At 45.3% G+C, this 24,121-nt stretch overlaps 2 protein-coding genes across 2 annotated transcripts in view; one reads left to right on the top strand and one right to left on the bottom strand.

The window, feature by feature from the left end:
• Positions 1–24,121, top strand: part of ESRRB (estrogen related receptor beta) — a 514,135-nt gene that overhangs the window by 406,868 nt on the left and 83,146 nt on the right. The gene's annotated exons all lie outside the window — the stretch shown is intronic.
• ANGEL1 (angel homolog 1) lies at positions 3,845–23,467 on the bottom strand. Its single transcript, XM_079126744.1, has 10 exons — positions 23,337–23,467; positions 20,063–20,638; positions 19,015–19,241; positions 18,538–18,607; positions 17,517–17,950; positions 15,000–15,123; positions 14,594–14,704; positions 7,299–7,368; positions 6,657–6,820; positions 3,845–5,946 (listed from the first exon to the last, which is right to left on the bottom strand). Exons 1-10 carry the CDS (start codon positions 23,398–23,400, stop codon positions 5,786–5,788), a joined length of 2,001 nt encoding a protein of 666 aa, XP_078982870.1. The 5' UTR covers positions 23,401–23,467; the 3' UTR covers positions 3,845–5,785.

Here is a 24,121-nt window from a genome sequence, read left to right as displayed (position 1 = left end):
AGGAAGTGTCTCAGGCATTTCCTCAACCCCTCCGCCCAGTGTCTCTGCTCTCCTTTCAGCTTAGACGTGTAAGGGAGGAGGAGAGCTCTTTCCTACTTCTTACCCCAGTTGGTCCCCACAGAGTCTGGCTGGGCATGTAGATTACCACACCAAACTGCCCCTGTTTTTAGTAGTGTGGTGCTGATCGGTTGGAGGGAGGCATGGACGTGGGGAGGCCAGGTCAGAACCCACGAACATCTTGGACCGAGCACTGTTAAGTAGGAGCACTTTCATTGCAGGCTCAGTTGAATTCGGCTGAAACGATACCTCAAAACGCCTTTCCATGAAGGTAGTCCGAATGAGCGAAGGTCTGGTATTGCGCAGCCTGCCACAGGCAATGCTGTCATTTACACACTTAAAATCCAGCTAAAGTGACAGAGCCAGGGCCTGGTGTGCAGGCGTCAAGGAGACAGCTCCAGCGCAGTGGGCCGCAGGACCGCTCTCCTGTGAGGGAGGGCTGGGGAAGGCCTGGGCCCCTTCCTTAGAATGCAGAAGTGTCACTGCAGACTCCTGGGCGGGTCCGAGCCCGACTTCCTGGGGAGAGGGGCTGCCTCATTTCTTGCTGCCCTGGTTCTCTCAGGTTCACAGCATGTGCCTAATTTAGGCATGTGATTAAAGTGACCTTTGGGTGTGGGCGGCACATCTCAGCCCTGAGGATAAAGAGGTTGAAGCTCCACCACCCCTGTCTGCTGCTGGGGAGGACAATGGCAATGAGAAGCAGTCGTCACACTAAGCAGACTGACCCAGCGGCGGGTTGCCTGGTGACCCTCAGTGTTTGCCAGTGAGGATGAGGGAGCCAGCTGTCGAGGCCTGGCCAGTGGTGATGGGCCACCTCAGGTCAGCTGGAGGGCTAGCTGACCTAGCCCACGTGACAGTGTGCCCAGATACCTAGGCTCCTGCTAATCCTTAGCCAGAAAGGATTTGGTCACGGGAAGCAAAACTTGCAAGGGTGTAAGCGTGGGGTCTGTTCTCACCACAGCGGGCTGAGGTCCCAGGCATTAGGGTGTAGGGGCAGACTGGTGATGGGAGAGAGGAAAGAGTACCCTTCAAAACACGTGAAACTCACACCCTTGGGACCCAGGCCCATCTGCACTCTACCAGGCTCTCAGTCAGCTGGCCCTCGTCTGCAAGAGTTTTAGTTTTGCACATTTGTTCAGGAAAGAGGCCGGATGCACCCTGGTGTAGGAAGCCTAGGTCTGCAGGCAGCGCCCCCTGGTGGACACTACGGAAGGTAGCCTCAGAGTCCATTCCCAGGATGCATCACAGCCCTGCTCTCCCCGGCCCTGCCCAAACCCACAGAGTCCATCAGGAACAAAGGAAGGGAAGACGGTGGGAGAAGAGAAGCCACCTGTCCATCATGTAACTGACCAAAGAGCAATCCTCCAGTGAGTAGCCACGCCATGCAGGAACTGGGAAGAAAAACAAAAAAGCACCATTTCCCTTCTCAGGCTTTGGTTTAAAGCTGCCTCTGAACTCCCCTCTCAGACCTCTGCCCCCAGAAAGGCTGTATTCTGAGGAACTTATACCAGCAAGAAATGAAGCAACGAGTCAATTTCCATCTGGGATCATCTCAGATGTAACGGCACTCTCTGAACACCACTGCGCTGGCCGGGACACTGCCTCTACCAATGCAGGCACCGTGCAAACCCAGTGCTGTGCCACGCTAAGTGACTGAGGTAACCAGGGCTGCTCTGTGCCAGGGGCTCCCTCTCAGAGCTTAGCACTTTCAAGTACTTCCCAGTCCATGGGCCAAATTGTCCAGTCCCCCTGGGGAGAACCTATCTACCCCAAACTCTTCTCTGCAATTCTTGGCCTTCCATTTTTGCCAGAGCACAAAGCAGGTCCATTTCACCAAGGGATCTAAAATGGAACACAAAGGGCTAAGTAAGTTACCCATAGTCAGCAACCAACCCAGCCAAGATAGCGAGTGATGTTCTTAATCCCTGGCTCAGTTTTCACTACCCGGGTAGTGCAACCAAAGCACCAGGTGCTTTAAGTAACTCAGATGTCCAGAGACTCTTCAGAGGTCAAGTCTGGGGTCTGGGGATCTATTCAGGTAAGGAAGAATACCACACCTGGTTCCACATGGTCTTGGTAGGGCTTACTGCACAGAAAGGACGAAGAAGGACCAAAGTCCCAGAAGTTAGAGCTGGCAAAGAAGAAAATGCTTCCAGCGACAGATGGTCTCAGCTCAGCCCTGGCTCCAGAATGAGAGGGAAATGATCAGAAATAGATGCTCAGCAAGAGGCATCTGCCACATGCCTCACACTTCACGCAGCTGCTGTAGCTTGAACCAGGAAAACATGTCTTTCCTGCTTCTGGCACAGACCCTCCTGAAATGAAGTGTGGCCCACAGGCGGCATGGGACAGCAGGTGAGTTAAGAGCAGAGCGGCTAAGGTAGAGTCTTCTTCTCTCGCAGGGGGACATGGATGAAAGGTAGGGTGGGTTCCACAGTCTAGCTGTTGTGAATTGGTCAAATGGTGGTTCCATTCCAGGTTTTCTGAGGAATCTCCATGCTGCTTTCCAGAGCGGCTACGCCCATTTGCAACCCCACCAGCAAAAAGTGTACCTTTTTCCCCACATCCACGCCAACACCTATTGTTGCTTAGATCCTTGATAATAGTCATTCTAATTGGGGTGAGGTGAAATCTTAGGGTAGTTTCGATGTGAATTTCTTTTATTACTAAAGATGTTGGACATTTTTTCATATATCTGTTGATTGCTTGCAGATCTTCTGTGAAGTGTCTGCTCAGTTCCTTAGCCCATTTATTGATTTGGTTATTTGTATTCTTGGTGTAAAGTTTTTTGAGTTCTTTATAAATTCTGGAGATTAGTGCTCTGTCTGAAGTGCATGTGGCCAAGATTTTCTCCCACTCTGTAGGCTCTCTTCACATTGCAGATTATTTTCTTTGCTGAGAAAAACCTTTTTAGTTTTAATCTATTCCATTTATTGAATCCTGCTTCTATCTCTTGTGCTTTGGGAGTCATGTTATGGAAGTCTGATCCTAAACCAACATGAAGATGATTTTGGGCCTACTCTTTATTATATTTGGTGTAGGGTCTCTGGTCTAATTCCTAGGCCCTTGATCCATTTTGAATTGAGTTTTGTACAGGGTGAGAGATAGGGGTTTAATATCATTTTGCTGCATATGGATTTCCAGTTTTCCCAGCACCATTTGTTGAAGAAGCTATCTTTTCTCCATATAGAAACTGTGGTATACATACACAATGGAGTATTATTCAGTTATAAAGAATAAAATTATGGCATTTGCAGGTAAATGGAGCTGGAGAATATCATGCTATGTGAAGTAAGTCAATCCCCAAAAGCCAAAGGCCCAATGATTTCTCTGATAAGTGGATGATGATACATAACAGTGGGGGGGGGGGGGGGGGAGAATGGAGGAAGGATGGATTGTGTAGAGGGAAATGAGGGGTAGGGAGGGGGTGGGGGGAAGGAAAGAGAATGAGACACACATTATCCTACATGTGTGATTACACAAACAGTGTGACTCTACTTTGTGTACAACCAGAGAAATGAAAGTTGTACCCCATTTGTGTACAATGAATCAAAAATGATAATTAAAAAAAGGCAGGCAGGGTGGAGGTCTGCTCAGGCCTCTTCATCCCAAGCCCTCGGCAGTGAGAGGTCAACAAATGCAGATCACAATGAATTCCTCTGTCCCGGACTTGATCTTGAGACCCCACCCAGGGTCAGAAGCTCCTCAGTCTCTTCCTCATCCTCCACGACCTGTCTCAAGACCCAAGGCTCTTCAGGGTCTAATAAAAAGACCAACAATAGGGGGGTTAAAGGTAAACTTTTATTTGGAAAAAGTTGCCCAAGTTCTGCAGGCTGCAAAATGCAGTTTAAACGACCATTTAAACCCCACCCCCATTTCATCGCTAAACAGAAACAAATAAGAAAACAAAGAAAGGATAACCTGTCAAACTCCGGCCCTCTGCTACCTTTAGCCATTTCTAACCTGCATTTCCTGGCAGAGGAGAACAGTGATGGGCCCTCATCCTAGGAACAAACAGGGGACTGCCTTGACACCATCTCAGGAGGTGCCCAGGGACAGACAGTGAACCATGGGTATGGGCAGGCAGGCCTGGGGCTCAGACAGGCACATGCCCCATACCCAGGAAAAAAAAAAGCTTTAAAATATACAAACACAGAAAAAGAAATTCTTCAGAACTTAGACATGGAAAGCTTATAGCCAGGAATGCAGCAGCAGAATTTGAGCTGGGTCTTTGGCTTCCCAAAAAAAAGAAGGAAAGACTATAAACTCCTGGCCCACTACTGTCTCTCACTCAAGCCTCTTGGCTATTCCCCTCAGCCTCATTCTGGAGGCCAAGTGGAGCAACAGCAAGGCAAAGTGACAAGGGCCAGCAGTTGCTCCTGAGCTAAGGGGGCAGGAGGAGCTGGCCCAGGAACACCTTAGGACACACCTAAGCCATGAAAAAGTAAGGCATGCAGGTGACACAGAGTGGGCTAGGAGGTCCTGAGCGGGTCAGGGTACCCTGTGTTAGGGAGAGAAAGCAGACACATTGCGCACTGAGGCATGCCGGACAGCAAATCCTCAAGCACGGCCACCCCATGTTCTTGGACCAGGTTGGTCCAAAGCCACCTTTTGCTGAGACAAATTGGCCTGAGCAAAACAGCAGCCTTTTCCAGAGAGAAAGTGGAAGGGAATGGGAAAGGAGGAGGCAGCAAAAAGTAAAAAGTGGTGGGATAAAAAGAAGCAGACAACTGCTTGTTCGGTGTGCAGAGGAGAGACAAGAATACTAGGTTTGGGTCCCGGTTATGGTGGCTGCAGAGCCCACCTGCTCTCCCCTGCTGCGACTCCCTCCTGTGCCCAGTTCTGCAGACTCCACTGAGACGATTTCCTAAAGGTTCTTTCTCCTCATCCTCGGAAAGTTTAGAACCTCACACCACACCCAGCCCACACTGAACCCCACCCAGGACTTCAAACTTTTGCCTGCCTCAAGGCAGCCTGGGAAAGGGATGAGCCCTAGAGCGATCACAGCCAGCCTGTGGGGACCTCTGAACGTAGGCTCAGAGCTCACTGGGTAGGTGGTACACCCCTCACTCTGCTGCTCCAGGCTGTGGGGCCCATTTGTTCCCAGAGCCCAGACTGCAAGCATGCCCTGGCTGCAAGACGGATGACTGGCGATACTCAGACGGTCAGGAGGGGAGGCCCACACCCCTGCTGCCCGCTGGCAGCACCCAGCTCTCAACCTGCCCCTTGGCACACAGCCCCAATGTGGAAAGTGGACTGGGTAGAGGCAGGCATGGCTGTGCTGGGCAGTCCCACCCCAAGGGGGCACATGCATCGTATACACATCACGCGTGCATGCCTGGAAAGAGGGCTAGGCCCAGAGGTCAGGAAGGCAGGGAGAAGGTCGGGTCAGAAGTACCACCATGAAACAGCCTAAAAGCAAATAACCAATGAGATCAATAGCTCCCACAACCCTGGTAATTAAAAATCAAGGGGGAGCTCTGGGTACATGGAAGGAAGGGGGACCCCCGCTTCTGCCTCTCCCAGGGCCACTGAGCATGTGGCAAAGGATTAGGAAGAGGTTGGGGCAGGGCAGGGACCACAGGCAGAGAACGTGGACAGGCGTGGACAGTCTACGGGCAGGAGGGAATGAGGGGGAGGGACATAAGTTTCCACAGCACGGGGCATTTCCACAGTCGCTGGTCACTGAGCTCTTCCGGAAGAGAAGCTCTCTTCCCCTGGAGGCCCGTCACGGGGCGGTGACTTCCATGCCGAAGCTGGCCAGCAGGCAGAGATGGTCTGAAGAGCAGAAGGGGTTGGGCAAGCCATTGGCAGCCCAGAGAATCTCTTCAGAGAGGAGGGAGAGGCGGCCCAGGAGCTTGAGAGTTCCGTCTCGATCCAGCCTGTCATCTGGGACACAAAGTAGAAGCCTGTGGGTAGAGCAGCCCAGCCACTCCTCCTGGAGAGCAGGGCAGGGCCTTCTGGGAACCAAGTCTGTGGCTGCTTCCCCATTCTGTCCCCCGCCTCCTACAGCTTCTGGCTATGAGCCCCATTCCTCAGAGACGCCCCTCCCATGGTGACAGGAGTGAGTGAAGACAGGTAAGTGCAGGGGCCTCTGGCAAGCAGGCCTACAGGCCAGGTGCAGCTTCCAAGATCTTCCAAGGGAAGCAAAAAATCCAAACTTTCTATATAAAATCTGATTTTTAAACACAGATGATCGATTCAAACATTCTAAAAAATATACTTTAAACAAAATAGGCATGGGGTTGGTAAACCCCCTGTGACTACTGGAATGGGGTGGAGAGAGAAAAGAGGGTCTCTCGCCTCACTGACCTCAGCTGGCTGTGTCCCCCACACTCCCACCTAGTACTCTTTGTACCTCTAGAACAGGGTAGAGAGCACCTGTCTCACTCACTGGTGCTGGAAGGATGAATGGAGAAGGCAGGGAGGGAGCATACGGGAAGGAGGGGGCAGCAACCAGCACCAGGTGGTGTGAAACCTGCTCTTGTGCTGTCATGTCCCAGCAGCCTCAGTTACACCACCAAATGCCTGGCCTCCTATCAGCTGATCCCCAGGACCCTGGAGATAGCTCCTAGGAACCTTGGATCCACTGGACCTACCAGTTCTGTTCCCATTCTCACAGGACTCAGCTGAGAAAAAGATGTAATCCACTGTTGTTCCAAGACCTAAGGGCATTGTGGTGACCTCTGGACGGCCATGCTGGGGCAGGAAATGGGTATAGACTGAGGTCAGGTGGAGGCAGTGCTGGATGGTGCCTACAGTCCTGCAGGAATGAAGCGGGAGATGTCGGTCAACAGAAATCATTAAATTTTCTCCAGATCACTTTCTCTGTCTTATGAAGTTTTTTTAAGGAATAATCCCAAATGATTTAGTCTTAGCTAAACAACCCAAAACAGACAGACAGACACACTGATACTGAGACCCTTAATAGTCCTCGTCCCCATTTTGCACGTGCCACCTGATAAAGCACACCCGATGTGCTCTGTCCATGAGCCAGCAAGCCTTCTAGGAGGCTTTAACCGCCCAGGAAGGCATCCGTGGGCTTTCTGTCTGTAAAAGGATAAGGAGTAGGCCCTCCGAGTCTGCACACCTATACACCCTCCATGCACTGCTTAGGAGAAGAGTGAGAGCTTCGTAAAAACTGCTCCTCCAGATCCGCCTCCAGACAGTCAGTGAGAATCCCTCTTTCACGCCTAGGCAGGGGTTGGCTGGAAGCTGAAAAGAACTGGAGGGAAGTTTACCTGGAGAAGACAGGCTCAAGGTCAGATGTGTCTTCCTCAAGGACAGACTCGGCCCAACCAGCAGGTCGCTCTGTAGAAGACCAGAGAGAAAAAGCTTTTATTGTTCAGACAGTGAAGTAGGGTCATAACCTTTCACCTCAAAATCACTCTTAGATCCTTTAGATTGCTCCAGAAGGATCTAGAAGGGGAAAGGGAAAGACAAACAGTAAGGAGAGGAAGAAAATAATGAGCCACAGTCAAGAACCTCAGGCCTCTAACATAGACATTGTATTCCCTGGCTCAGCACTTCTTAAAAAGATTTAATTCAATTTTTAAAAAAGAACAGGTCATATGGTACAATAATCAAAATGTGGGGGAAAAAAATTAGTGAAGTTTCCCTCTTACTCACTTCTTACCATTCAATTCCTCTCTCCATAGGCAACCAACGTTACCAAACTCCTAATGCATTTCTTCTCTAGAGATTTTCCATCACGTATCATTCACTGTGTGTATGTATATGTGTACGTAGACACATACACATGCATATATATGTATACACATATGTGTATATACATAAAGAAAAAAGATACAAATTATCAACATCAGGAAAGAAAAGAGGGACATTTTCACAGATCCCAATAACATTAATAGATATCAAAAATCAACAATGACAAACCCTTACCTGAACAGCCAAGAAAAAAGAACACTCAAATTACTAAAATTAGGAGTGAAAGAAAGGACATTATTACCAAGAAGACAGGACAAAAAACAGAAAACAAAATTTTAAAAACTCTATAAGCAAATACTATAAACAAGTGTAAGCAAATAAATTAGATAAGTTAGATAAAATAGGCAAATTCCTAAAGATATATAAACTGACTTAAGAAGAAACAAACAAAAAAAAATCTGATTAGGCCTACAACAAGTGAAGAGTTGAATCAATAATTTAAAAACTTCCAAGAAAGCCATCTGAGTCTTGAATGGCTTTACTAATGAATTCTACCAAACATTTAAAGAAGAATTCATACAAATCCTCCACAAACCTTTCAAAACATAAGAGAAGGAAACATCTGCCAATTAATTCCATGAGACTAGTGTTATTCCCACACCCAAACTAGATAAACATATCACAAAGAAAACTACAGACTAATATCCCTTATGAACACAGATACAAAATTCTTCAATAAAATACTAACAAATCAAATTCAGCAAAATATGAGAACGATTATACACTGTGACCACACTGGACTTTTCCCAAGAATATAAGGTCAATTAATGTAATGTAACCTATTAGGAAGGACAATAAACCAGGAATACCTCGACAAACATGGAAAAGACATTTAACAAAATACAACAATCTCTGATGGTTTAAAAACACTCAACAAACTAGGAGTAGAAGAGAACTTCCTCAGTCTTAAAGGAATTTACTAAAAACCACAGCAAGCATCATACTTAATGGTGACAGACTGAAAATTTACCCCTAAGATCAGGAACGAGACAAGGGTATCTGTTCTTACCACTTCTAGCCAACAGTGTAACCAAAGCTCTCACTGGGTAGTTATGGAAGAAAAAGAAAGAAAAGGCATCCAGATTGGAATCAAAGTAATATTATTTCTATTTGTAAGATGACATGATGCTATCTATACAGAGAGAAAATCCTAAGGTATCCACTAAAAACTACTAGAACCAATAAATGAGTACAGCAAAACTGCAGAATACAAGATCAATGTGCAAAAGATCATATTTCTATACACTAGCAATGAACTAAACCAAATATGAAATTAAGAAAATAATTCCATTTTTCATAGCATTAAAAATAATTAAAATAAATTTAACAGAAGTAAAATAAGACTTGCACACCAAAAACCGTAAAACATGGAAATTAAAGATCTAAAATAAATGGAAAGATATTTCATGTTCATTGTTCATAAGACAACATTGTTAAAATGGCAACACTCCCAAACTGATACACGGATTTGTAGATCCCTATCAAATCCAAACTGACTTTACAAATTTGATTAAGCTGATCCTAAAACTCATATAGAAATGCAGGGGCCAAGAATAGTCAAAATAATTTTGGAAAAAACAAAAAGGACTTCCCCAGCTTAAAGTATACAAAACTTTAGCAATCAAGATAGTGCAATAATATATGGATTTAGAACAGCAAATGGAATAGAACTGAGAGTCCAGAAACCCATACAATGATGGTCATTTGATTTTTGACCTGGAGGAGGTGACTGAAAAGTGTCTGCTAATGTGTCTTTTATGGATGATGACAATGTTCCAAAATTATAGATTGTGGTGAATATACTAAAGGTCACTGAACTACATTCTTTAAATGGGTGAATTTTATGAAATACAAATTACCTATCAATAAAGCTGTTTTAATAAGAAGAATAAGGAACTGTTATGGACAACTTCATGCCAATAAATTTGATAATTCAGATGAAAGGAAATGTTCCTTTACATATGTTACATTGTTCCTGTCAAATTTATTTCTAGATATTTTTATTGCTATTACAAATAGGGTCTTATTTTCATTATATTTCTTAAACATAAATCAACATTTTTATATAAGAATACTACTGATTTCTACTTATTAACTTTGTGCCTACTTTCCAGAATTATCTTACTACTAATGGCATTTTTAGTTGGTTTTCTTGGATCACCAATTATGTAACATGCAATAATCTACCCTCTCCATTTTTACACTTAAATTTTCTTCTATTTCTATATTCTACTTCTGATTCTGTTGCCTGGTATCTCCAAACACCAATAAATAATGATAGAGGATGTCCTTATCTTGTTCCTAACTTTAACAGGAATACTACTAGAGCTTCTTTAAGCAAGATGCTGATTTTTGGAGTTAATACATCAACAATATAAGGAATCATCCATTGTTTCCTTAATTTGACAAGGTTTCTATTTAAAAAATCTAGAATTGATGAATTTTAATAATTATTCTATGATTTTTTTAGTAAACACTGTTTTAGGTATATCCCACAAACACATGGTACTTTCATTGTTATTTTCAAGATATTCTATAGTTTCATTTAAAATTTCCTCTTTAACCTTAAAGCTTTTTAAATGTTCAGAGGATACAGTTTTCTTTCATGTTTTTAAATTCTATTTTTACCACATATGCTTCAATGCCAAATATATGGTCAATTCTAAAGAATTTCCCATGAATTTTTTAAAGTCCTCTCTGCTTTCAATGTACAGAATTTGATATGAATCAATCAGATTTACCATATAACATGTTACTTAGGTCTTCTATATTCTTAGTCTCCTTTTATTTACTTGATCTGTTGGAGACTGAAAGAGATCATCACTTATTTTGTTTATTCCTGGTCACACCTACAGTTTCACTATGTGATTATTGATGTGATATTATTTTGAGCATCAACATGCACAACACTAATGCTTCCATTTTGAGTTATAGCCTTTGCCATTACAATATGAAGAAAAATCACAGTGACCATCAGGATCTTAAAGGTGCTTTCCCTCAACACCAGGTTCTGCCTCTGCATGCAGTACTGTGTACAAACAGCATTGTTCTTCAAGTGCCACAGGACTGGAGGCCTCCACCTGCCCCTCCAGGTCACCTAAGGTATAGCCACCTCTCCACAAGCATCCTGCCTCAACATCTTGCCAGGGCTGTTCAGCACTGGTGGCAGCCAAGCAAGCAGGTTCTGCAAGTACTTGGGAGGAGGATCCTAAGTTTGGACACAAGGACAAGTAGAGAGGCTAGATTCAGAACTTTTCCTGCTTAGAAAGCTGACCAGATAGCCAAGCAGGTTTCTATGTGACCTTCTGGTCAGTATGTTAACTAGTGATTCATGAAAGTCACACTTTTTAGCAATTATTTTTTCCATAATGCATAAACTGGACACATATTTTCCTCTTTCTTAGAATAAGACCTAAAGTCCCAAGATTCAGTGCAAACATTAGAAAGAAAACAGTGACCCCATTCAGTATCTGCTATAGTGTTAGAGTGTCCTCCCCACACAAATTCATGTTGAAAATCCTAACCCCCAAAAGTGATGGTATGAGGAGGTGGCACCCTGGGGAGGTGATTAGGTCATGAGTGTGGAGCCCACATGAGTGGGATCAGTAACCTTATAAAAGATACCCAAGAGAGACACAGTGAGAAGATGCCATCAATGAACCGGGAAGTTGGTCCTCACCAGACACCACATCTGCCAGTACCTTGATCTTGGAATTTCCAACCTCCAGAACTGTGAGAAATAAATTTCTTCTATTTAAAAGGTACCCTGTTTATGATATTTTGTTACAACAGCCTAAATGGACTAAGACAGTGTCTTTCAGAACCATACAGGAAAAAAAGAAATCATTAATAATGAAAATATTAACGAGAGCCTTAAGTACCCCATTTATGAATTATTGTGTCACAAAGGGCGTTGGAAAGAGTAAGAATCACAACATTTCACATTATACAACCTGAGCAATGTGGAAGGCTCCAGCGTGAGACAATGTCAGCTTATGGGAAAGTCAGACCATTCCTACCCCCAGCATCTCCCTTTGCATTCAGAGGCTCATCACTGACGTCACAGCCAACTGGCTGTGTTCTGATATACAGGTAGGTTAGAAAACTGGTACTGAACTAGAATAGTATTTATTAGCATATCTAAACAGAGCCCCCAGAAAAAAAAATGAATTCGCACACTGATCTCCCTGTACTGCACTTAAATTTTCACCCTCAAGGCCTAAAAATGGTGAGCTTTTTAGATTTGGAGTGTGTAAAAGATTCATCAGCAGCCTGTTCAGCCCTAGGTGGGAGCACTGAACAAATGGAAGGGCACATGGGAGATACATGTGTTTATCCAAATTTAATTTCATTTGTGAAAATACTACTGTTATTTTTCACTGTTTCTGAACTAGATATTTCCCTGATATCAAGTGATTCTTTTCTACTTACAAAGTGATTGTCAGTTAATTTTTTATATAACTTATTATAAAATTACCTATAGGGGATTCTGTTATTGTTTAACTACAGAATTTTGTAATCTAAAAATACTGGGCCATAGCTCTCCCGGCTAAGCCTAACTGATACAAGCACTTATCTCAGTTCCTGGCACTTGCCATTGCTCAATGCACAGTGGCAATCACTGTTTCTACTACTATTCTTGCCACAGTTATAATACTACCTAAGCTTTACAGTTAAAAAACAACTGAGCCACTGAAATGTTCACTGCCCTGTGCAAAAAAGTCAATCAAATTAAACTCCTACAAGAAAAATAAATTCACCACTCACCACCAGTCCTCTTACTATAGCTTTTGAACCCTTGTCTGGTTGTCTTCATATCCTCCTTGCCTTGTTTCTTCAAGCACAGTTGGTGAATATCAAACCTTGAGCTAAACCTTTTTTTCTTGAAGCCTCATTTTCCAAAGTTGAATGCTGACATTAAGAAATCTGGAGCCAATCTAATTATGGTTTCACTTAAAAGTAGCACAATCTTTTGGTTCAACTGCCCAAAGGATTCTTACGTCCTTTGGCTACTAGTAACTTCACTATGATGTCTTAGTGTTGATTTTTTTACTGAAATATGACATGTCTTCTGAATCTGAGGAGTCACATCTTTTCATTTTGGAAAAGACTTCCTAAGATAACTTTAAATAGTTCTCTGATATCATTATATTGGTTTTCTTCTTTGTGAGCTCCAATCATGCCTATGTTGAATCTCCATTATCTTTCATGACTGTTCATTTTCTCTCTAAATCCTCTTTATGCTTTTCTTTTTGCTAGTTTTGAGTTCCTGGCCTCTGTCTCTTGCTCTGTTGTGAGAACATCTATTCTTTCTTGGGTTTCATCGGACTTTGGCTTCATTCTGTGACACTTGCACTCTTCATCTGGACTCTTCCCGCACCCCGGAGCTCGTGTTTCATCTGCTAATGCCTTGGGCTGGGGACTCAGCTCAGTAGATAAGCACACACAAGGCTCTGGGTTTCAATCCCCAGAGCTGCAAAGAAAAAATCATCTTCTGATTTCCTGCCACACACCTGAACTGATTTCATAAAAGCAGTTATTTGATTTTTGTGCTCTTCTTAGGTAAATGTGATTGCTTCATTTTTTTTTTAATTCATTGGAAAATAGTCATAATTTCCACATGCTTCATGGCAACAATTTTTATCTTTTAAGTGTCCTCTCTTTTTTCCCCTTTTCTTCTTTTATCCTTTCCTTCTTTAAAGGCTATTGTTTGAAGCATTCTTTTCTGCCTTTTGTTTTTCCATTCCTTCTTTTTTTCTTATAGTAATTTAGTGCAGATCCCACACTGTTTTAGGCAAGCCCAGCTTTGAATTAGCCAAGGTTCTTCTGCACCATCTATCTGAATGTTTATACAAAGGAAGGACTGGTTATGCATTCCAGTAACAGGAATTTTCCTCATGACACAGTATTATATGAGGACTTTACTTCTCCCCAGCCAAAGAGAGATGCAGTTCTATGAGTATCTCATCACCCTTCCACCACTTGAATAGACTGCTTAATGCAAATATGGTTTGGTTCTTTGATAGATCCTTCTTCCACTACCTCTTAGGATCGCAACAGCCCATGGACTTTCCAATCACACACAACCTATGCATTCTAGCCTTGTTGCAAAAACACAGGGTTTTGGTTTTGTGCTTTAAGGCATATTCCTTACCTTGTACTCCACTGGTTCTGGCTGAGATCCACACAGCCCCCGAGAGGAATCTCTCCAGATTTCCTCCAGCAACTCTGGAGCATCAGTCCAGTACTTCCTGCAGCCATTCCGCCTGTGTGGTGGCTCACGGTTTCAGATGTCTTTGGATCTCCTACTTTTGTCAAACATGGAGTTTGCATTTCTTTTTCCCATCTCTCTGGTGCTTTGAAGTGGCTCCAGAGATAAGATGAAGAGAATGTCATGTGTACTCTGCTACATTCATTCTGGAAGTTCTCCACAGGAGCAACTGTTTATTATATCCAGGTCCACTGTCACCTTATGACTTCTGAAGCCTCAACATATATGTCTTCTCCCCTAGCAACACTGTACACATGCTGGTTATTAGCAACTTAAGCCTCAAAAGGTGGTAAGGTTTACAAGGTCTTAGAGCTAGTGAGAACCCACAATACTCAATTCCTGGTCCAGTGCTATTAACACACTAACCTTCCACACATGCATATGACCAATTGACTCAACTCCATTTCCTCCTTGTAGACCTATTTCCAGAAGATGATCTCTAACAGTCATATTTAGAAAAGACTAGGAACCACAGAACTGGCAAAAGTCAGGAGTGAGGAAGGAAGAGGATGAAAAAAGCAGGCTTAGTTCCATTACCTGGCTTGGTGTCTGTCACTCCTTCCATGAGAACCAGTCCTACTGGTCGCTGACAAGCAATGTTGCAAAAGCGAAAACGTAGCAGGAAGTCTCGGCCATACTTACGTCTCTCTGTAAACCAGGAAAAGCCATATAGTGAAAGAAAGGAAAAGGAGTCACATGTTGATACCTCCCTCCTTTGCACCAAGAAGCTTCCAGCATAGCAACACAGAGGAGGTCTGTGCTGAAGACAACTAGCTCTGATTTAAAGATGTCTATTTCACAGGGTGGTCATGTGGAAGACAGTGAGAAAAACACAGGAACTCACTAAGAGAATTGAGACTACACTTTCTCATTATTGAGAAACAAGTTTTCTCCCAAAATTGGCATGAAGATACAGACAACCAAGAATGTGCTATATGCTTACCTGATCTCTTGGGGTGACAGGTGACATACTGACAGCAATCAGTGATGCCCAGAGAGCTGGGCCACAGTGGGACCTGCAGCTTCCTCTGGTAAAGCTGATGGGAGAAGTCTTCCTGCCCAGATACCTAGAAGAGCAAGAGCAAGATGGGGATGAGGAAAACAAGACAGAAAAAGGAAATTAACAGTCCATTTTTGGGACATGTGGACAAACACACACAATCACACAATATATACATGGTATAAGCAAGCCACTTAAGTCTCAGGGGAAAGTTAAAAATAAGGAGCTAATTTAAAACATTAGAAACACTGATATGTCCATGAAACGGGAAAGGGAAGTGAGAGGGTGAGGTATGTGAATTAAACTGTATGAGCATGTGGTTCTAAGTTTCAGCTAAGAAAAATCTACACAGTTCTCCACAGGAAGGCCAACTCTCAGGGGCTTTAACTCAAGTTGGGAAGAGGTTTATCCTGACCTTTGGATCTTCTGGGTCAAGGTCTAATATCTTGAGCCTATTACTGGGAAACCACAGGGTCAAACCAAATGGGAAATGCACCAAAGCACTTTACCGTATCTACGTCACCATCCTCGGTCAAAGCCATTGAGCAGCCTGGGAACGCACAAAACGTAGTGGGGGAAACATTCAGCAACATCAGTCATCTGTATATCTCCAACATGGGTAGCAAAATGCCCTTTATTTCATTTAACAACAACAAATATTTGAATGCCAACTATGTGCAAGACACTAGCTAAGTGCTGGGGATAGAGTGGTGACAGACACAATCCCTCTGCCCTTAAAGGGCATAAACTTTCAATATGTCATCCGATGTAAAACAGACCTGAAATTCAATGGCCATTTAAGAGCTGTAACTTTGGATAAGTTAGTTAACTCTCTTGGATTCAACATCCTTTACTATAAAATATCATGAACAATTAAAAATCTTGATAAAAATACTACGAATTACTGACTGCTTCCTTTGAACCACAAAATGGAACACACTTTACATGCATTATTTTATTTAATCTATTTTTAAAAAGAAAACAAACAAAACCCCCCACATCTCTGATGTAGGTCCCATTATATACCCAATGTGCATGTAAGGCAAGTAGGACTTAAGTGACATGTCCAAGGTGGCAGAGCAGGGATTTGAACCCAAGACTGTCTGCTTTCAAAGCAAATTTGCTATGCCTCAGTGCCTGTCATGTGGTTGGCGCTAAGCAAATTCTTTTTCCTGTTCTCTGAGCTCCTGATTACAGTTCCTTTACAGATGGATAATGGCCTTCTCTGGGCAACTAGAACACTGCTGGCACTTGAATAACCTCATTAAAATAAAAGCCCAAGTGCTCAGCAATAATTCAATCATTTTGTGTGCTTTCTCCACTGTGCTTTGCCAAAAGCTAAGCAAAGACAAAAAGAGAGGAACAAAGAGCTTAAATGAAATACAAATAAACCAGCACAAGCTGATAAAACTATGAGCTATATATGCTATCAATATTCAGCAGCTCAAAGGTATGTGAGAAAGTCAGGCACCAAGACACAAACCTGAAATCCCAGCTACTCAGAAGGCAGCAGTAAGAGGATCTCAAGTTCAGGGCCAGCCTGGGCAACTTAGTGAGATCTTTTCTCAAAATAAAATAAAGGGCTAGGATGTAGCTCAGTGGTAGAGTGCTTAACTAGCATGTGAAAGAGCCTGGATTCAATCCCCAACAGCACAGAGTGCAGAGGGTAGAGGTAGGTGATAGATCCATATGCAAATTGTGAGTGAAAAGGAAAAACAAGCTACAAAGAAAACACGCAGTACTATATCATCAATCACAATATAGTACTATGACATGTTCTAGATGCATAGATCACACATGGGCTGTTACAAGCAATCACAGCACAGTAGTAGAGGGCAAGAGCTTTAGGGCCAGAGCTCACTGGGTACAAACCCCAGCTCTATGGCTCATAACCTGCATAACCAAAAGCAAAGTACTTAACTTCTCTTGGTCTTAATTTTCCTCACTTATAAAATGGAAACAATGATAGAGATAGTGAAAATGAGTTAATGCATGTAAAGTGCTTAAAATAGCACTTGGCACACGCTAAGTGCTTAATAAATGTAAATTGCAATTATAATATCATAGAAACAGAGATATTACCATAAAAGGATAGAAAAGAATCTGAAAGACCACCACCAAATTTAGAACAATCAGTACTTGACTCTAATAGGAGAGGTAAGGAATTTAGGTAATAAAGGGGATTTTTGCCTTATGTTTGAATTCTTGCAAAAATATTCTTATGTATTACTTGTGAATTAAACATACATGATAAAAACTGAAAGGTTTTCAACATGTCAAAGGTACTCATGAGTTCCTAACTTCTAGTTTGAGCACAAGCTGTTCAATGTAAGGAGACAAAGGAGGGAGCCAGAAGAGGTGTAACCGAGTCCCTGCCACAGAAGCAGCACCTGACGCCAACACCCAATCTCTCCCTGACCATGTCCCACCCCACCACCACCATGGCCTCCCCCATTTCACCTTCCAGGCTGGCATCCCACTGTACTGGAGCTCTCCATCCCTGATGAAGTTGTAGAGAGGTGAATCAGGGACAGAATTCAGGTCCCCGCACAGGATGATAGGGCAGTGGCTGCCATCTGACAACCTGGCCACCTTGTCCACTTCAGCCAGGAGAATGGCCATCTGGGCCAGTTTGACATCGCCCCGGCGTGGGTTGTATAGGACGTGGGTATTTGCCACGCACAGAGGGGCCACTGAGACCTGCCCCAAGCCTTCTGGGACTAGTGGCTGCAGCAGCAACACTAAGCCCACATTGTCCCGATTGAGGAGCTCCAAGCCAGGCCGGAAGTACTCCACAGGGCTGGCACAGAGCAGACGGAATCTGGTGGGCTTGTAGCAGACAGCACAGCCATCAGTTTTACACCCGGTCCTCCTCTTGTAGAAACAGGTAAAGCCTACAAGGAAAATCCCACCAAGGAGATCGGTCAGAGTCCCTGAAGTCTGAACCCCTTCCAACCAGCGGCAGCAGATCAGGGGTGTGTCCCTAAGGCACTGTTCCTGCTGCTCAATAAGGGGAGTCCTTGTCCTTGACACCTCCTTGGTCCTGCAGAGATTCCCTTACAGCTGTAACCAGATGTCTGAAGGGCTAGAAAGGAAAGGAGGGAGGGAAGGGTATGAAGCAATAAAACATAACAGGAAGAACAAACTATTTGGAGTCAGAGAAGTTGGAGTCCTAGTTCCACAATTAATTTTGTAGTTTTGTGATTTTGATTAAGTCACACAAAATTTTCAGAACCTCGGTTTCCTCAACTGTAAAATGGGAATAAAAACAACTCAGCCTCACAGGGATGGTTACTTCAAGGGTAATATAGCAATGCGTCAGAATTGCTTTAAAAACTGTAGAACTCTGCTTCCTTTTTCACCCACGTGTGGAAAGTACTAGCTCACAGGTGAGACCGAGGGTTAACTAAGACACAAGGAAATGTGTCTTCAGGAGAGGGAAGACAGGCTCGAGGAAGAAAAGCTGGCAAACATAAAATACCCATCATTCGCAGAGAGGGCTCCAGCTGCTCCCAGTAATGATCTTCCTGGACTTCCTGGAGACACAGGATCTGGAAAATTGACAAGGAAAGCAATCACTCCTGAGTTTTAGAATGTGACTCCCGCTCCCTAGGCACAGGGCCCTAAGTAGGAAGCTGCTATGGATCTCACTGCCCACAGGACTGACTTCCCATCACCTACATCAAGAACAGGCCCAGACTTAAGTTGAGGAGGCCAAACAGGTGCACTAGATTTTCCTGCTCCTTGAACTTGTTTCCCTCCCTGCATAAAGGTGCTAGAGAACATACACCTCAGGAGAGTCTTAGGATCTGCTAAAAACTCAAAGACCCTAAGCAGGCAAGCTCTAGTGCTGGGTGGGACTGTAATCATCTGCCCTATGAATGGAACTCAATCTCTAAGAGCATCGGGAAACAGCCCAAGTCTAACACCAGTGCAATGGCACTTCCCCTTCACTCACATCAGGGTCCCAGTGCTGGAATTCCTGCATGAGGTTTGCAAAGCGATAGTTCCAATTGAGGATGTCCGGATGGCAATGCAGATAGAGCTCTGAGCTCTGCTGCATGAGATCCTGGGCCAGGATGTTGTAAGACATCAGAGTGAACTGGAACTGAGGGCCATCCCCTGCCTCCAGGCCCTGAGCATCTGGCTGGGTGGAGAAATCCTCCCATTCTCGCCACAAGATTTCTGCAGAGGGGTTGAGGGGAAGAGTTTATGACAAGTACAGGTCACCCACAGGCCCCCCACTCCACTCCCGACCTGTAATCTTATGCCTCAAGTTCCTTTCTCCACTGCTCCTATCACCACCCCTCTCTGTGGTGACTTAGGCAGACTTAAGGACATTCTCAGACTAGACAAAGTCAAAGACGATCTCGACCTGTGCACCACTGCATCCCCACTACCTAGCACCCAGTAGATGCTTTAAAAATACTGAAAAGGGTCTGAAAACCTCTTACTTTGGCTATATCATGAGTCTCTCTCTGGAGAATCACTCAGCTGGGTATAGTTTATAGTCACCTGAGATTAAAGACATTTCTGGAGTAATTCCAGTCTCGGGACTTTTTCAATCTCCACTCCTAGTTGTAAGCATAGGGAGCTGGGAGAATTCAAACCTATTAGAGCCACATAACCTTTCTTCAAATTTTAATGGACTCCCAATATGTAACTAGAGTTATTCTGGATAAGGCAGAGAATGGAGGCCCTAAGACTTCTCAACCCCTACCCCAAGAACATACTTGAGTCACCTCTATAGCAAGAATGGAGAACCAGAACTAGCATCAGGTACCAGTTCTTCCACTAGCTGGCTGTGTGACATGTCCCACTACCTCGCTGCACTGTGGTTATTTCATCAGTAAGTCCATGGGGCTGGAAAAGATAATCTGCGAGACTCCTCTAGATCTGACCCCAAAAGATTCTCAGAAACAGCACAGTAGCAGCAGAGTTCCCACCAAGAATCTTCCCCAAGACAAGCTGCTCCCCTGGCTTGATCAGTTAGTTGTCCAACTCACCGTGATATGGTATTTCCATTGGGGGAGGCTGCAACTGCCCCAGCCCTTCAAAGGGCCAGATGGGATTCTCTTCCTGGGGCATAGGCTCTGGTGCTATGCTCCAGGCCACCATGGCAGGGTCCTCTTCCCACTGCTCTGCAGCCAGGGCGCCCATTGGGAGGACAGCACAGTCTGCATACTGAGGGCCCGTCTGCACAGGGACAGCTGCCCACAAGGGGCCCTCGACCTCTGGCAGCGGCTCTTCTCCTAGCACCTCAGGAAAAGGCTCATCCAGGTTCTCTGCAGCCCGCAGGTCACTCAGCTGCCTGCTGGACCACTTGTCCTCTGAAGCAGCATCCTGTTCTCCAGGATTATCCATCAGGAGTGCCAGGCTGCTCTGGGCTAATCCCTTATCTGCAAGGGGACCCTCACTCGCAGTTGAGAGCACCTGGCTCGACCCTTCTTCTCGCCACTGCTGCAGCAGGCCCTCGCACTCCTCCTGGTCAGGGCCCCGAGGGGCCATGGCAAAGTCACCCTCTACCTGGGGGGACGAGCTCTTCGCCAGGAGGGCATTTTTTCGACATGAAAAGAAAGCATCTAGGAGGAAAGCCAAAACATCAGGTTATAAGACACCAAACTTCTCGCAGGTGGAATGTCATCCCCATACTAGCAAGAACAGTGCCCCCCTTGCTCATCATTACACCAGCAACAAGCCTGTCCACCTTAATGCCTGGAACACCACTGCCAGAGCAAAGTGCTTCCCACCAAGTACTGTTCTAAGTGCTCTAACAACATTACTTAATTTACATGCTAGGGATCTAATAAATTTCAGTGCATGAGTGAAAGAAAAGCTGCCCCACATAATCTAGGGCACAGATAGGTCCATATAACCACATGCCTTTTATCTGGAGGTTGATTGCTATTAACATCAACTCTCTGGTTCCAAAATCCACATTACATTAGAACTACACCTAACTATGAAACAGAACCGTGGGTTATGGTCTAGCACCAAAATTAACAAAACTGACTGAACTTGGACAACATCCCTAGTCTGAGAACTTACTCTTAACTATGAAACGGGGACAAGATTATCAAATTAGATAATCTCCATGAGGATGTTTTTAGTTCTGTAAATCCCTAATCTATTAATGCATTCCGAAAGAAAAAGCAAACAGTCTCAAAATCCATACAGTTTCTTTCTCTGCTAATACCCTTGGGCCTCTTCTCAAAGCTATTTATTCTACTCACAGAATTTGCACAAATTTCATTATCTGCTTTCCCATTCCACAATATATCAGAGGCTGTAAATTAAAAGGTGCTAGCAACTGACAGTTAAGAGACAGCTGTCAACTCTCTGCCACAGCAGCTACAAATAACAGCCAACAAGTAAGAAAGGAAATAAGAGAATCTTTAGAATTAGAGTTTCAAAACCCGCCAAGTGCAGCATTTTGTTGAAGACAAACAACCCCAACCCACACTAAACCACCTATTTACAGCATAAGACAAGTGCCATGCACAATGATACCCACTATCATTACAGATTGACTTTACTGGCAATTTTTTAAAGAAAAACTTCAAAATGGTTCAAATATCGAGAGTTCCAATATCTCATTTATATGAATTTGCCACTCTAAACCAGTGACTTTCAACCCCAGTGAGAGGATGGGAGGGGGATTTTGCACACAGGGGATATTTAGCAATATCCAGAGACCCTGTGGTTGTCACATGGTGGCAGTGCTACTGGCATCTAGTGCTAGAGGACAGGGATGCAGAATGTCCTACAATACACAGGACAGACTCACTCCAAAGGCCAACAGTGCTGAGAAATCTGTTCTAAACCTGTGAGCTGCATTGCTGGGCTTGGTGCTGAGCATTATAATCTCAGGGACTTGCTAATTATCTTCCCCTTGAAACAATCTCTATGTATTGAGGATGACGAAGGTTCTTGATTTACATGCATATGGTTACTAGCTTTCGAACTGAGTAGATTTTGTTGTTTGTGGTTTCTTTTTAAGCAGAAAGATTTTTTTTAAATCTCATTTAAAAACATAATACACAAAGTGTTATAAAGTGGGAGTTTAATGTGCAGGTGGGGAGGGGGCTTCCTCAGAGATTCCTAGCACTCTACTGTTCTGGAAACCTCTGGACTAGCATATGTTACTAAAACTGCTATCGTGGACACTGGACAAACTCCAGACACCACAGTAACATTCACTTAGTTCTCTGAAAACAATGGCTTCTGTAGAATTTCCAATTCCAGAGAAGTAAGACATTCCTGAATTCATTGAGTACCCACCAAACACCAGGCAGGGTGTTAGCACTAGATACAATGAACAAAATAGACTAGGTCCTGCCCTCCTGAAACTTGTGTTCCAGTGGCAGAGACCATAGAAATACATATATATACACACACACATATATATTTATATTTTTTTAACATGAAACATATTATTACACACACACACATTGTGTAGAGTTCCAGAAATAAAAAGTACATAATGCTGTTGGGCTCATTACTAAATACTTCTTGGTCCTGTCCCCTATATTGCAAAAGAGTCTGGGAGTTCTATGTGACCTCAGAGAGGAACTGAGGGTCGCATAAGTCTCTGGAATTTCAAAGACCAGGAATGGGGAGCACAAGCAGATTATGAAAAAGCGAAGGAAAAACCCTCCCTCTTCTCTATGAAGCAACCCCGGGGCATTGCCCCCATCCCACCACATCTCTAAATCTCCAGGAACAATGCTCCAGAGCTGAGGTTTAAACGTGTCTGGCTTCTGCGCGTCCGTTTTTCAACCAGACTCCGCTGAGCGAGAAGAGCGAGCTGGGTGGCGGCAGGCAAGTGAGCAGGTGAAGACAGGTGCATCCAGGACTCGAGCCCACCGAGCCCGGGTTCACCCCGCCGCGACCCGCGGAGATTCATTCGGGCACTCGTCTGGGCCGGGCTGCCACCCTCCCGACCCCCGAGGCGGTGGCTCGGCCGGCCCCAGAACCTCCACCCCACGACCAGGGAGGGCGGCCCCTTCCCCAGCCCGCGTCCACGTTAACCGTAGCCCCACGTCACCAGCCACAGGCTAGAAGGGCTGTCCACGAGAGTCGCCGGCCGGGCCAGGCCGGGCCGGGTCGAGCCTCGTGGGGCCAGGTCGGCCCGGGGCCGGGTCAAGGACCGCTTCCCCACACCTTGGCGCTGCCAGGGGACCGTGGCCGGCGGCCCGGCGCTCCGCACGCCGCCCCGGGCCCCGCAGAGGCAGGCCGAGTCCGGTCCAGGCTCCCTCCCGTCAGACGTGGGGCCGGTACCTGAGAGGGCGCGGAAGAGGCGCGCGGCCGGCAGCAGCAGGTAACACAGGCACGACGCGATCATGGCCGGCCCCCGCGCCGCCCTCCTTGCCGCCGCCCGCCGGGTCTTCCTCAGCTCCGCTCGCCCCGCCCCGCGCCGCCAGGCCCCGCCCCGCGCCGCCAGGCCCCGCCCCTGTCGGACCACGTGTGCGCCGCCCGCATCAACAACTTTATTGGCAGCGCAGCCGCAGTGCGCTCGTAGGGCAGGGCGGGGCGAGGCGGGGCGAGGCGGGGCGAGGCGGGGCGGGGCAGAGGTGGCGCCATGGCAACGCGCCTGCCTTGCTTCTATCCGCCCGCGAAGCGCGGGGCTTAAAATTTGAGTGCCTCTCCTGGGGCTCCCTGGTGTCCTTCAGAGGCCACACTTTTATTCCTACTTCTTCCGCTAATTAGGTGTCTCCCTTAGGTCCACCACATGCCCTTCAGTTTCCTCATCTGTGATAGGAAGAGCTGGATTTTCTCTGAGCCTCTCCATAACCCCAACTTCTATAATCTAGTTCTCAGTCCAGAGAGGAGAGGGAGCCAGCTTTTCCCATTCTCCCTCCACTCCTTATTGCCTTTACTGTCTTCCCCAGATGAGATTTCTAGATACAAATCGAGAGATTTTTATCTCCTTCCCACCTGTTTCAAATGGGCCTTCTTTTCCCTAATCTCGAAGAAGTGTGTGTGTGGGGGGGTGTCTCAATGGTAAGGGTGGGTGGAAGAAGGGAGGGAGGAAAGAAAGAAAGGGATCCACAAGGCCAGAGGCC

This window comes from Sciurus vulgaris (assembly GCF_902686455.1).
Source record: "Sciurus vulgaris genome assembly, chromosome: 2".
Taxonomy (NCBI): domain Eukaryota; kingdom Metazoa; phylum Chordata; class Mammalia; order Rodentia; family Sciuridae; genus Sciurus; species Sciurus vulgaris.
This window is presented reverse-complemented; position numbering and strand designations above follow the sequence as displayed.